Source organism: Nyctibius grandis, chromosome 3 (assembly GCF_013368605.1).
Source record: "Nyctibius grandis isolate bNycGra1 chromosome 3, bNycGra1.pri, whole genome shotgun sequence".
In the NCBI taxonomy this organism is placed as follows: Eukaryota; Metazoa; Chordata; class Aves; order Nyctibiiformes; family Nyctibiidae; genus Nyctibius; species Nyctibius grandis.
The window spans coordinates 58,646,688-58,661,975 of record NC_090660.1 but is presented as its reverse complement, the minus strand read 5'-3'; the positions used below and the strand labels follow the sequence as shown (position 1 = coordinate 58,661,975).

The 15,288-nt window shown below is 37.5% G+C and overlaps 1 protein-coding gene across 1 annotated transcript in view; it reads right to left on the bottom strand.

Annotated features, from left to right (window-relative positions):
• Positions 1–658: 658 nt before the first annotated feature.
• The window catches only part of YES1 (YES proto-oncogene 1, Src family tyrosine kinase), a 55,027-nt gene continuing 40,397 nt past the window's right edge, over positions 659–15,288 (bottom strand). Inside the window, exons 3-12 of the mRNA XM_068395924.1 lie at positions 13,737–13,836; positions 12,555–12,653; positions 9,400–9,503; positions 9,074–9,223; positions 8,704–8,859; positions 8,247–8,426; positions 5,794–5,870; positions 5,295–5,448; positions 4,596–4,727; positions 659–3,794 (exon numbers count right to left, since the gene is read on the bottom strand). Of these exons, the coding sequence (XP_068252025.1) occupies positions 3,586–3,794; positions 4,596–4,727; positions 5,295–5,448; positions 5,794–5,870; positions 8,247–8,426; positions 8,704–8,859; positions 9,074–9,223; positions 9,400–9,503; positions 12,555–12,653; positions 13,737–13,836 (1,361 nt within the window). The 3' untranslated portion in view covers positions 659–3,585. The remainder of the gene's footprint in view (positions 3,795–4,595; positions 4,728–5,294; positions 5,449–5,793; positions 5,871–8,246; positions 8,427–8,703; positions 8,860–9,073; positions 9,224–9,399; positions 9,504–12,554; positions 12,654–13,736; positions 13,837–15,288) is intronic.

The following is a 15,288-nucleotide window of genomic DNA, read 5'->3' as shown; positions in this document are numbered from 1 at the left end:
TAGTCTTAGAGAAACCAAGGTCACTGCTGAATTCCTCACTGCTTACGAGTGAAGAGCCGAAGGGGGGTCGCAGCTGCAGGGGGGAGCAGACAGGGCAGGTGACCCAAAATTGACCAATGAGGGCATTCCATCCCATACACGTCATTCTCGGTATAAAGCGGGGGGATCACGAGGGTCTCGCTCTCGGGCTCTTTCTGCTATGGTCGGTGTCCAAGGAGGACTCCGACTGTTTTCCTGCTGCCCCCGATTCTGATCTGCATCCCTGAATCCAGCTCTCGACCGTCGCTAGGCCCAGCCTGGGCCTTCCCGGAGCCTGCCCTGCAGTGCCGGTGGTGACGTTGCCAACATCGGGGGAGCTCGATCTTGGTTTTGTATATATATTTGTATATATTTGATTATTCGAATATTATTATTATACTTTTTTTTTTTCATTATTATAGGTTTATTAAAACTGTTTTCACTTTCCAACCCATAAGTCTCTCTCCCTTTTCCCTTTCCCTTTCCCTTCGGGTGGGGGGGGAGGGTTAACAGAGAGCGTCTGCCACAGGTTTAATAGCCAGCCCAGCTTTAAACCGTGACAAACACGTAAGGGTCTTTTCATAATGCTTTATGCTAAAATAGGGATGTATTTTATCTAAATAGTAGGATCGCACACATATTTATGTTTGGAAGTTTACTCAAAAATAGTACGAAAATATTCTTAAAATACTACAGCTTGAAACAACACATGACAAACAATCTGCAGGCCCAGCATGCAGAATTGGTATCACAAGGTTCTGATGGACAACAGGGAGAGTACAGACTACCAGAAATTACATGATTGTTGTCATTAAAAATAGTAAAACATTAATTACATTACAGGAGATACTAAAAATACAGTAAACTTTGCAGTTTGTAGGTTCTGTAAGAAGAATGGTTTTAGTGCTGTATTAGTTATTGTTGAAACTCAAACAGTACCAGCTCCTTAATCTACAGTAGCATTGTATATACGTCAGGATTTGCGGTTCAAGTTGTACTGGTCATTGAGACAGGTAACAGTCAATGAAGTTGAGATAAAACACCAGCTATCCCAAAGAACAAATGTATAAAAGTCCCTGAAAAATTGCACAGAAGTCAACAGTGGCTGCTAATACCAGATAAAGCAAGAGAGAGGAAATGTGTTTGCCCTACAGCTCTCACAAGAATCCCAAGTCTGTCTGTCTGTCATGGGGGTTAGTTTAAGTCTACACAAAATTGTTCTAGCCCATTCCTGCCAAGGACGTCTGAACTGCTCTAGAAAATGTCTCCCTTTTCACAGAAATAATGCACCATGAACTCATCATCTTGTATGAAAGTACACTAAAATGGTTTACAGAGGATAAAAATACACCCAAAACTCATGAAGGTTTTATTCCCCTCCTTTTCCCCTCAACATGAAGGCTACTCTGCTTTTGTCCCCCTCCCGCCTTCCCTCTGCCCCCCTCAAATAAGCAGATGCAATCAAGGAGAAATTTATTTTGAACCAATTCTGCAAAACAGTTCAACAATGCCATATTTTATAAAAATACTTAGTCACATAATTAAACTTATTACTATTTATATAAAAAGTGTGAATGTGAATTTTAAACTCTGTTAGGGTAAGAACCACATCAAGGTCTTGAGGTGAAACAAACAAATTTTCATAAACATACAAACTCGTTTGGAGAAGTCTTATAATACACAACCATTTACAATGAACATGTTCATTAAGTTAGTGTTTTATTCCTTTACTATACAAGTGTTATTACAATGAACTGTTCCATTCAGTAATTAAAAATCCAAACAATGCCAGTATCATTTTTGGCATTTTTTGTTATAACTGTATTAATACATAAACTCATATGATTGTGTTATTCATTTTAAAATATTTAGAAAAATTAAAATTCCATGGTATTTTGGGGTTTTCTGATTTTTTTGTGTGTGTAGTTTTTTTGTTTTGTTTTTGTTTTTTTTTCTTACATAAAGCCCTTTTAAAATTTGATAACCACAGATGTACAGGTGATGAGTGATGATGAGGGAAAATGAAAGATGATGGCACTGTGCTCACAAAGATCTGTTTGGTAGTTGGATTCAATGTAGTGTAAACCCATGAAGAATGTTAAGTTTACTACCAGAACTATATTACCAGCTTTTCTGAAATTCATTCGTTGGATAACTTTACAATGATAATATGAATTCCAAACCTGGTAGCTAAGTAAGAGTTTAGTGTTTCAAAATTGAAGTACATAAGCTTGATCAGAAATTCAGGAACCTCATGCAAATTGTTGAGTAAAAAGACATGATGTTATTGCTCGATATGTCAGTAGCCAAAGAAAATAAATCTAGATGTAGTGTCAGCGGGCCAAATGCCAGCAAATTTCAATGTCACTATATTCGGACAATATTAAATATATTTTATCCCTTTAGTTTTTAAACTTTCACATTTTCTTTTATTTTTAGTTAAATAATTCTGTAGGAAGGGCAGAAATGGGAAGAGTAACTGTGTGTAAGTGTGTCTTAATAGTCAAGAAAAGCAAAAGTGCAATCAAATCCCTGAACTAGTGACAGCATTTGTGGCACCCACCCTTGTTAACACATATAAGCCACATACAACAGTACCAAACCTGTCTGCGAAAAAGGACTTAAAAGTAGCCATTTACCAGCTTCAGTCTTGCTTTCCTGATGAGCTTTGTTCAGGTAGTCTTCCCACACAAAAGCTCACTATCAGATTGGAGCTTAAACAATTAAAGGCTTTCCTCCCCTGATTGTATTACATAGCTTCAAGTTCAAATATCATCATACTTTATCAACACAATTTTATAAAATATTATCTCATTTTCTGGTTACCTTCATCATTCTTAATTAGCTATGCAGAAAGAAAAAAAAGAAAAATCTCTCATGCTACTTTCCAGTTATATTAATACAAGTATTAACACAGTGCATTATGCTCTCTAATTTCACTATTTAAGTCTACCATTTAGATCAAGTTTGTCATTCATGGTTCCAATTTCTCTTTTAACCTGCCTACCCTATTAAGTCCATGCAAGAGGAAGCTTAAAGGTTGAGACTACATATCAAATACAGTTGGACCATCAGTTTTTGGGGAGGTGGGGGGCACACACATGTAATTTTGAACACAGGGAGCTTTACAGAACTGGAATAGAATTGCTTGGTCCCACAAAGCTCTTCTGCTTTAAAAATGTCTTACCCCAAGATCACTAATTCCAAACAATTCCCTCTTCAGTAGAATCATTATCAAATGTTGGGAAAATAAAGGATTTGAAACATTGGTTTTTCTGCTATTGTTCACACGAACACTCATTTTTCTACCCCGTATTTTCAGTAAGCTTCCTTTGGACCCTGAAAATAAGTTGTGAAAGAGGAAAAAAATAAAAACATGTCATTGGTAAATTAGATTACAACACTTTAAAAGTGGTTTTGTGCAACTGCATTATGAAATTCCAGTTTGTCATTAAGAGCATGCAAAGTAGCGAAGATTTCCTTTCCTTTGATTCCTTATAGACGTCAGGAATTCTTTGCAAGTCTTTTACATTTGGCAGATTTGTGCATGATATATAGACTGTTGGCTTATAAATTGTCTCCAGGCTGGTACTGTGGTTCTGTAGCAGTAAAGTAGTCCTCCAAGAAAGACTGTATATATTCAAATGTTGGTCTCTCATCAGGGTCCTTCTTCCAACACAGTTTCATTAACTCATGGAGAGACTCTGGGCAGCCTTGTGGGCAAGGCATCCTATATCCACGCTCCACTTGTTCCAGGACTTCCCGATTCACCATCCCTAAAAGGAAAGCATGTTAGCTCTGAATGACATTACATAAATAACCATTTCCCAAATTTTTTCAAGTGTCTCTCCAGCCACAATGCACATGAATCTACCATAACAGAACCTTTAAGGAACGCACTTTATAAAGAATAAATTTTTTACATTTGGCATTAAATACGTTTTCTGAAAATTATTTCATTGCACTTGCAATTCCTATTCCTAATACCTGGTCCTTCTTCCTTTTGTGTACTTTCTCATTTGCATACTTTCCCACTGCCTTGGGCATGTCCTTTCAAAAAGGAGACTCAAGCACGAATACCTTCTGCCTTGCCTTAGGTTCCATTCAAGGATGACTTAATTTGAAATCAGGCCAAGAAAAAGGCATTTTGTACCTAACAGAACTGCCTTACAAATCCCAGTCACAGCAAAATATCTGACAATTATGTTACATATGTTTAATTTCAAAAACTGGTCGAGCAGGTTCACTCTACTGATGCTCACTGTAGCCTGGGAATACGCCAAAAGTAGAAATTTCAGGGACAGACAGGAAAACATAAGGATACACACTAATCTGAAATGAACTATCAGCCACATTTACAAATGCTATTATCTCAAAACACTTTAGAAGATATATAATAGTTAATCTGTAAATAAAACAAAGTAGCTTTGTGAACAAAGGAACCAGTGAAGTGTGACTAAGTTTTTGTCTCTGCTTGTCAACTGTGGACTCTGAATGAAGGCAAAAAGTACAAAAGGTAACTTCAGAAGCACAGAATACAACAAAGAGAAGAAAAATCTATTAAATTTTCCTCTTACCTGGATATGGCACTCTCCCCTTTGTTACCAGCTCTGTCAGCAAAATTCCAAATGACCACACATCTGACTTGATTGTAAACCGACCATACAATGCTGCTTCTGGAGCGGTCCATTTAATTGGAAATTTAGCTCCTACAAACATTGGAAAGACAGATACTCAATTTTCCTTTGCTTATGCATCATTTGCTTACACTTCAAAATATTTTAAAAAGAATACTGCACTCAAAAAAATGTTACATTTTGCTTTGTTGACAAAATTCGAGGTGGTTTAGTATTTTAATATTTCAAACCGGAAACCGGTTTCAAACTAGGGCACCAGCTACTGGCTACAATTTTTGGAAGCAGCTGAGACATCTGGGGTTCTTAATTAAATATGTTTCAAAAAGTGGGATGATCTTCAGAATCTGATGAGCAACCTTTCTGGAATCTCAGCTCTCTTCAAACTGTAACAAGTTTTACCCCAAAAAATAACTAAAAAGGTTTTTTGGAAACACCAGCAAACTGCCAGATAATTTCAAACACTAAAAAGTTTACTAAAATTGCACTTAGGGGACACCTAAACATAGCTGTGAAAGCACACTTATATGCATAATCTTTATTCATGTGGACAGAATACACAGACACATTCTGTAAATGTGATAGTTCGAAGTAACTTGAAGGTAACTGGTCTTATTTATTCAGTAAATAAATCGGTCTTACCTTGTCTTGCAGTGTACTCATTGTCCTCTATTAACCTTGCTAAACCAAAGTCTGCTATTTTACACACAAGATTGTCTCCTACAAGAATGTTAGCTGCCCGGAGATCTCTGTGGATGTAGTTCATTCTTTCAATGTAAGCCATGCCATCAGCAATCTTAAAAATAAAGTTTTATTAAAGATTATTTTTCATGACTATAGACATTTCTCCCAAGCATTAAGCTGTAGCCCTTTATTTTAGCTCCTTTCTCATTGTATAAGTATAGAAAGCATAGCAAGAGCTTGTGACACCACTGAGTAGTGTGTCTGGCTATACAGTATCTGCTAATTGGGAACTAGACTGTTTCTTTTTGACAAATTACAAACCTACAACAGAAGACGTAAGACAGAACAGCATACAATAGCCAGAGTGTTCAATATTTACATCTAGTTGATATCTCATATAGCTTTAAATCTCTTCTCTTAAGCACAAAATACGGTTTTCTTGGTTTGTACAATGTACCTGAGCAGCCATGTCGACCAGTTGTGGGAGTTTTAAGTATTTCCCTTCTCCTTCTTTAAGGAAGTCTAGCAAGCTGCCTGTAAAAGATGACACATTGCGGAGCGGGGGGGGGGAAGGAAAAAACCAAAACATTAATTTTATGTGAAAACATGAATGAGATTTTTTTTTCTTAGACATTATGATTTTCACATTCATCTCCCAAAATCTGTGTTTGAAAACCTGTCATTTAACAGAATACATGACTCAATGACTATGCCTGTAGTTAACTCTGCCCTGATAGCTAATTAGTGCAAGTTTTATCCAAGTACTTTGGAACCCATTTCAATAATTCAGATAACTGAACACTAACAAAACAGACTGCCGCTTGATGACTATATGGCAATACATAAGGATTCTTCCCACTATTCCTGGTATCAATACCCTTGCTAGTTGGACTTTTTTCCACAGTGAGATTTATAATTAAAGAACAAAAAACCTCATATCCATTACTTAAAATTTTTCTGCCAGCTCCAATTATATACTAGAGAAATTATTCCGAAATTGTTGATTTTGTTGCTTTTTCTTCCTTACAGGGGAAACCAAAAGCATCTTCCATTCTTCATGACATATTCTCTTCTCCCATTTATATAATGCAATTGTGTCCAGAACATTACAACATGAGTAGTATTTCAAATCAGTTCCAAGGACCTGCACTCCTTTAAAAACAGTAATCTTTACAGGCCTGGTAAAACTTTGTCTCTGACACAACAGCTTTCCCTAAAGGTGTTATTATGCCATAAGGGTATAGGAACATGATCTCTTTCTTAAGAAACTTATGAAGACTGATAACTAATCAGTCTCATCACGGTCAAAATTACAACAACAAAATTACAGGTGTGGCGATGGTGGGGAAAAAAACACTGAACTGCAGAGCTTGCCGTGGATTCATGGCTGTAGCCATGAATTAGATACCACTGATGTGGTTTTAGTCACTTGCTGTATTTTTGCATTGAAAGTAAGAATGTGGCCTGCCAGACCCACACTGCTGCTGCTGTTTGTTTTGTGTGTTTGCACAGACTTCTTCCCATCTTGGTTCATCCCATCTTGGTTCATGAGCTCAAAGGACTGAAGAGAAGCAAAGATTTCACGCTGACCTCTAGTAACCTGCCCGAATTGGAAAAAATTTGGGGTACTGTGAAGTTCTTACCCACCTCTTTTCCTTGTCAAAACAGAAAGAAAAAAAAAAATTGTTCTACTAACTTTCAAGTATGAACCACCAAAGAGGTTTCGTGGTTTTTGGTAAAATGTGGCAAGTTTTTCAAATGAAAACAGAGGCTTCCAATGCCATTTTAAATCCATAACTTAGACAAAAATGCAACTACTTTTCCAATTCTATACTTGTGCTGTTGCAAGGTAACATCACAGTTCCGGTTTCAATCTTTATGTTTTCTTAGGCAGAATGCTATAAAGCATTTTGTTTTCCTGATTGCCTTGCCAAAACCTGATTTCTGAACAATGGAAACTGATTTTGAATGGCAGCTTTAAGATCTGACAGAGACACTGTCTAGTGTTATTTAGGAACAACAACACAGAAGGAACTTTTTATATTTTATATTTCTTCCTACCTTTTCAAACTTATACAATGCTTAAAACCCCATTCAAACAGGAATGGGGGGGGTTGGACTAGATGACCTTTAAAGGCCCCTTCCAACCTGATTCTATGAAACCCATATTTGTAGCAGAGTACTGAACACAAGCAGCCACTCTCTTGGACTTCAACATTGTTTCTATTTCTTACCAAGATAGTAAAATTTCTCTGAGATGAAGAGAAGGCTGCGTTTTATAAAACTGGAATAACTGACTTGAAAATCTGCTGCTTCTTAACACTAATATGCTTATGATATTTATTTCTACATTCAGCCTAAATCTCTAAATCTCTGTTTCAGCAGCAGGGGGAGGGGGAAACGACATACAGCAAGGGAACAAGGATGAAAGACTGAAAACAAAGAGATAAAGGAGGGAGTCTGGGAAAAAAAGCCTCAACCTTTTTAAAATTTACTATTACACTGCTGGAAAAGAAAAACTAAAAAAACCAAAAACCCAACTGATTCTGTTGCTGTGAGCACAATCTGTCTACAGGCATGCGTATTCTCATAATAATATTCCCAGCTATACCATCCAATTTAAATGTAACAGGCAGTACACAGTAAAAAATGAGAAAAAACCCCAATCTTGTACTTGGAAGACTAGCAAGGGTGACACAGATGTGCAAAAAAAAAAAAAAATCATGCCTCCACCCATGACCTAAATCAGAACTGCTTCAAGTAGGTCAAGCGTTGCTCATTTTAATTTAATCAAAAATACCACTTGTACTCCAGTCAGCTTAAACCTAACATTAATTAAACATTTAATTTGTTGCTGGGATCTTAAATAATCTTTTAAATGTAGTATTTTCAAACTATTCTGTCACACACCTTTTGTCATGAATTCAGTGACAATGTAGATTGGTTCCTCAGAAACAACGGCATATAGTGGAACAAGTTTGTCATGTCGTAATTTCTTCATGATCTGAGCCTCCTGCAGGAAAGCTTCTGGCATCATTGTACCAGGTTTTAGTGTCTTGATCGCTACTTTTGTGGTTCCATTCCATGTTCCTAGAGAAACAAATTACATTTTTTTCTCCGCTATAATACTGAAGAGATTTTCTGCTGAAATGGTTTGCTTTTTGCTTCTATTTTGTTAGCTTACAGTATGATTATAAATTAGAAATATATTGAATATTATTTTTACCTTTATGTGACTGATCATAATTGGTACTTTTTCTCTTCAATTCTTTTTGAGATTATCTTTTCAGATCCCAATCCTGATTTACTTAAAATACTATTAAAACATTCACACAAACAACTGAAAGGTGTCACATTAAGCTCTTACCCATCCATACTTCACCAAAACATCCTTGGCCCAACTTAACTTCCAGCCTCAACGATTCTCTAGGAATTTCCCAGGCATCTTTTGCTAATCCCTGTGTTTGTGGTTTCACAGTGGGGCACACAGTTGTTAGCTTATGACACAGCCCATCGGCATGTTCTGGAAAATGGAAAAAATGAGCTTTGTCGTTAAGCAGGGGTAAGACATCACAAAAGAAACATCCTAATGTTGATAAAAAGAACTCGCCCATTTACTGTTTGTCAAAATAAAAAAGAAATTTTATAATTGTGAATTTTAAAAATAAGCTACATAGCAGTTTTTCTTCCTCATGATAGGCACAGGGTAGCATTGGGACAGTAGAACCTGGGCTTACCTCTGTAGTGTTTCACCAGCTTCTGTAGAGATTCAAATTGTGCTCTGGTTGTGATATAGTATCCACCATTGTCAAGTTTTCTAATTTTGTAGTGTTTCACATTATCACCTCTGACCTCATCCCAGTCACGTATGGAAAGGGAGTAAGCACCTAGGAAACAAATCATACTTGGTTCTTCACCAAAAATTTAAAGACATATTTAACGTATCTCCTCCACTGTCATTATACGCATACATGTGTGCACACGCATACGTGAAATGCGATAGACCACCCTGGCAGGGCCGGGGAAAATGGGAAAGAGAAGAGATATACATAAATATACATACCTTTAGTGGTTTCACTCTCTCTTACTAAGAAAATACCACGCTGGTTCCCCGGATTTAAAAGTAGTCTTTCTGCATCTTTCCTGCCCATCTTACCAAAATACCACCTAGAAAATGTTGAAGGAAATATGTGTAAGTAAAAGCTTCCTATGCTTTGGCAATCATGTAAATACAAGATTTAAAAATCTCCAGCATTGACTAGACTACTAATATTGCAAAGCAGTTACAGATCAACAAAAGTAATGACATCCATATAATCAAAAGATTAAGATGACCTATTTCTATATTACTCTCATTTCTATTGTTTGCAAAATACACACAAAGAGGCCTCTATTCACAAATACTGTTTTTCTGATGCTTTAACAATGGACTTTATCGACAGTACTTAACATTGAAAGTAACGCTCTCCTTCTGGTTAAGAAGTTCACAGGTCAAGTTGAATCAGATGACACACTTTGGTAGCACTCAAAACACTGCAGCAGCTGAAACTACCTTCTCTGAGAAGTTTTGGGTATATGTTAGAAAACAGTATTTAATGCAAAGTGGATGTGCATAAGTATCATTGGATCACAGGCTCATTCAGGTTGGAAGGGGCCCTTGGGAGGTCTCTGGTCCAGCCTCCTGCTGCAAGCAGGGTCAGCTGTGAGATCAGACCTGGTTGCTCACGGTGTTGTCCACTCCAGTCTTGAAAACCTTGAAGGATGGACCCTGCACAGCCAACCTGTGCAACCTGCGCCCCTGCCTGGCTGTCCTCAGGACAAAAAGGTTTCTTCTTATATCCATCTGGAACCTCTCCTGTTTCAACTTCTATTGCCTCCCATCCTTCTCTACCTCAGTAGAGGGAGCACTTTTTTCTACTGATCATTTAGAAACAACCCTGTGGTAGGTATCATTTACTTCTCTATGAGTAACACTCCATCTTTGTTGCATCATTCTGGCACCAAAAGGTGCACAGAAGTTTTAAAACACCTGTGTTTTTCCTTGCCTTAAGTTCTTTCACAAAAGGAATTTCTTTTTTTATGCTCTGACAGTGTGCTCATCCTGATGAACAGCCTGCACAGAGCTCTGTCCTGAGCCAGGGAAAATTTTAAGGTCCATCTCCCAGTGAATCCCCAGACTTTGGAATAACACTTATTTCTAACTACATTTTATTTTGATTGTGTGCCTCAGAAGTCAAAGTGATGTAAAGCATAAATTTCAAACATTTTTATTTGGCACTTTCATAGCATCAAGCAAATCTGGCTTCATGAGTGTTGGGAGAAGAAAAGTAGTATTGGAAACTGCTGCAAAACAATGGTTTTGTAGGTGAAACATTTTGTGGGGGAAAAATGTAGGAAAGGAGGGATCATTTTGTTGGCCTGTGAAGAGAATGGCCTGTGCAATCACTTGGGAATTTGAAACTTATTCTTACTTTTTATTGCATTTGCAGTTTGACCGTTTAAGTAGATGTGCAAAGTTAGAACTGGATGTGACAGTACATACACTTGAGACAATTTGGATGTAACCTATAATCTTATTGAAGCAAACTTGAACCCCAGTTAATTACTTCACATGAAAATGCCTCTTCCCCAGACTACTACAACAATTTACAAACTATATTGTAAAGTGTTATTTTATTTCATTACCTATAAAATAATAGCAGGGTTTACTTGTTCTGAGCATTAAACATTTATATTATGGTATCATTCAAAAGGCACGCGGATAATATGAATCCTGTCACGAGCAGTTCGTGATATAAATGTCTTCAGGCTTACAAAAGACCACTTAAACAAGATCCTAGCAAGCTGGGGCTACGTATTGCTTTTGCACTTGTAACTCCAACTGCAATCACAACACAAAACCTATGAACGCTATCAAAGCCCAGGGCTAACAAACAAACTCTAAAGCAAATGAACTCTATTCCAAATGCTGTGGTGATATTGAATAAAATTAGCACTACTTCTTTAAAATAGTCAGTTTAAAAAAATCTTCCTCACTCATCACCTCTCACTCTCACCTTCAGTCATCACATAAACCTACGACAAATCCCACCACCCTGTTTTGCCAGTCTTTAGGAGCAGCACTTTATTTGCAGAAACACTGCATTCTTAGTTTGCAAAGGGCTATCGTTTCCATTTTACCACCACTGCAGCTGTAATGACAATATGTTTTTATTGCATACTTTAAAAAAAAAAAAAAAGCCCTCAACTTTTTTCAAAAAAACTGAAGTAAATAATTTTAAAAACAGCTGAAACTCAAGGGCATAAAACAACAGCGCATCTTTGATGCAATCACTGTTTAATAGCAAACAGGCAGGTGAGAGTAGCAGCAACATGCTAACGTCTCAGCTTGAGATTCAGGAAACATCTTGGAAATTGGGCACTTTTCCCAGAAGTGCAGTAGCAAACACAGAAGTCCACAGATCATGTATCAGGGAATTGCTTATTGACAGTACCATGCCTGTATATTGAAGCAAGAGCTGCGGAGCTTTATACTTCTAGTACAACAGATAAAATTAATCCCTTGGAACAAGTATAACCTGAAACTGTACCTCAGCTCAGAGTTCCCACCATAACTTAATGTGATTCTGTAAGTGCTCTGGGATCTTTGTTTGTAAATAAATGTAGGAAGTACTGGTACCCAAAGCAATACAGTTTTCCCAATTCACAGTAGTCTTTAGTGTGCCTAACAATTTTGCCACCAAAAAAGTTGTTATAGATTAATAGATTAGCAATTACTGTCCACACAAATGCTTTTTTAGAATGTAAGATTAGGTGCTACCAAGGATATAGCTGACCTTGAATTAGTGTTTGGCAAAATAAGGATAAAAATCTGGAGCTGGTGGTATGTGAACTCTTTAACTAAAACCATCTATTTTTGTTTTATATGAAATACAATGCATGTCCTCCAATTCTTATCTTCATTATTATAACCTCACTTCCTTTTCCCTCTAACCCTACACATAGCAACCAGGCATAAAACACTTGCATGAGTGTCCACCTCACACTGACTAATAATTATACCCTTGACATCATCCAAGTAGCACTGCTATCCTTTAATTAGTAGTATTATCCTACTTTACCCTTAAATGTTACAGGTACTGAAAGGCATAATATCACCACAGGGCACAAAGTGTAGGATGGATAATAAGAACAGATTGACAGGATATAATGTCTTACTCTTCTGCTTGAATGGAGTCTGCAGGAGCTACATAATTGCTTGGGATGTAGCCTGTTTTCCCGGTAGCAATGGATCTTGCTTCCCACCAGTCTCCTTCCCTGCAATGCAACATCAGTTATCTCTTCCACATATGAACAATACATCATTCCCTAGCGCCTATAACATCCTCACATATGAAAGACAGGTGAAATTTAGGTAATGTGTTATTTTAATTATGAAGGCATCTAAAAAAGTTTGTGCTGCACCTATATTTTTCTTTTCATTGTAAGCAACACAAGTGCCTCTTAATGGAATTTTGCATTTTAAAGATTTGAGTTTTGTTTTTTTTTTAAATGTAACAGGCATTTATTGATATATGCAAAATGCAAACCCACAACAAAACGTTTTATGGCAGAGATGTGTAAATAAACTTCCGAGTTCTCTAGTCTTCATCTGCCTCTATGTTGACAGTGAGCAACAAAGGAAGCAGGAAGTCAGCTAACAAAATTGAGAACTGGATGAATGAAAACTGCTACATGTATGAATTAGAACTACTACCACAGCCAAAAGCTGCATGTAGAGAAATCTCCAAGGTAAACAACTTATTTCCTTTTCACTAGACTTCTAAGAAATCGGGCTGTAACACTGTAATGCTGCTGCAACTGAACTAAAACATTGAACTACTCATAAACTATCTGAGCATGGATTTACTGTGGAGGGCAGTCAGACACACTTCCACAGCCAGAAGTCCCTGCCTACAGCCAGGGCACTCGCCTCCAGCATTTGCAGTGCAGGGCTGCCTGCTCCACCTACCTCCCCATCAGATATCGAACCCTGTCACAGAGAACCTGCAAGGCGCAGAGCCTGGGATGGGGTGGGACAGCCTGTGTCTCCACCTCTGCTGCCTTGCTAAAGCAGGGAGTGGAAGGATGCCACCCAAACAATCAAGAAGGCAGCTTGGCGCTGCCTCAGTCACTACAGCTCTACATCTGCACCCAAACCTTGACCTCAGCCTGAATATTACTGTCTTACCAGTATCAATACTTCAACCCCATACTTGTTGAACATTGTATGCATTCAAGAAAAGAAAAAAAATATCACTCTACTCTTCACTGAAATAGGATACACAGATTTCAAGAAGAGTCAAGGATCTATTTATTCCCAACAACCACCAAGTGAATTCTGTGAATGAGAACACTTACGTGTTATTTATTATCTGGAACCGTTCACCTTTCTTAAATGAAAGGTCATCCGTAGTTCTAGCTTCATAGTCATATAAGGCCACAAATACAGTAACACCACCTTTGGAAAAAGAAAAAAACCCATATGATATAGCAGTAATGCTGCAACACAGGATTTAAGGACTTATCTGTGAAACAACTCATCAATTTTGATTTGGAAGCAACTAAACACTCTGGGTTCCATTTCATTTTGGAAGCTTGATCAATAATCAGCTTATTTCTTAAGACAGAGGAAAGCCTATAAACAGACACCCTAAAAATATGCTTCCGCACCACAAAAGGCAGCTCGATACATCACTGAAAGTACATTAATAATTACTTATATACAGAAACCTACATAACACATGAGCAGTAAAAAAAAGCCAGCTTCTTTATTAAGCCAGTTTCTTTTTAAGAAGTGCAATTCTAGAAGATCCTACAACAGTGAACCATCAACCACTAATTTTTACAGAAGTAGTTTCCTGTTGAACTTAGCTATAAATAACTGACGTGTTCCCAACTTTCTGGGGTTACACATCAAGACCTGCTCAAGGAATTGAACCAGAAATAAAAGTATTCTGTTGGGGAGAAAGATGTTTCTCTGCTTTAGGACTAATGATTTTTTTAATTCCATCAAATCTCCCCATCAGTGAAGCAGACCCTTGCTGAGGATGATCCATCAGTGTATTGCTCTAGAGAACAAGGGCCGAGATATGTCATGGGATGACAGCTGCACTCCACCAACCCTAAGGATCTGCCTCCCCATCCCACTTCTGGTACAGGGCACGTTGTTGAAAATGTCCCACAAACAGGATACACCTGTGAGAGAAGGACGGTAGGGAGGCTCCCATACTCATGGCAGGAAAATATTTTCTACGCTTAAAAGAGCTAGTCTATAAAACTGGGCTAAAAGATAAAGAGGGAAAGGAGAACAGGCTATATGAGATGTACAATCCACAAGCAAAAATAAAGAACTATGTACCGTAACTAGGAGAAAGTTAAAATAGAAAACTGCAGACGGGCAATTCAGAAAGACTTTTTAAGCTCTAGAAATGCTATTTCACAGTCTAATGGACACTTAGGAAGCCTAATGATAGTCCAAGCAATAACTTATTTTTAAAAGTATAGTATTACAACTCTAACATGCATATATATGTACCAGGATACACATCCAAGACCACCAACAGAAACAAGTTGCATCTAATTTTATATCTTACAATTAACGTGACCGTGATCAGAAAGGAAGAATACATAATGCAACAGGTAGTGTCTACATGTAATATTCTTTTACAATGTATACTTTCTGACTAAGAGCTTCTAATCACTTAAATGTTTTCATTTGATTTAGAGTCTCCCTGTGACTACATTATCTCAGCAGGCCTCAGCTGGAAATCAATTTACAGTTTCTCTAGGAAAAACAGAACAAAAAATCCCCACAGGAGGTTGGAGTAATTGATGGGTTTTTTTGGAAGTGTGATTTATGAACTGAAAATGAATTAGAATACCCCCCAGAAGTTAGCAGTACTTAATCTAA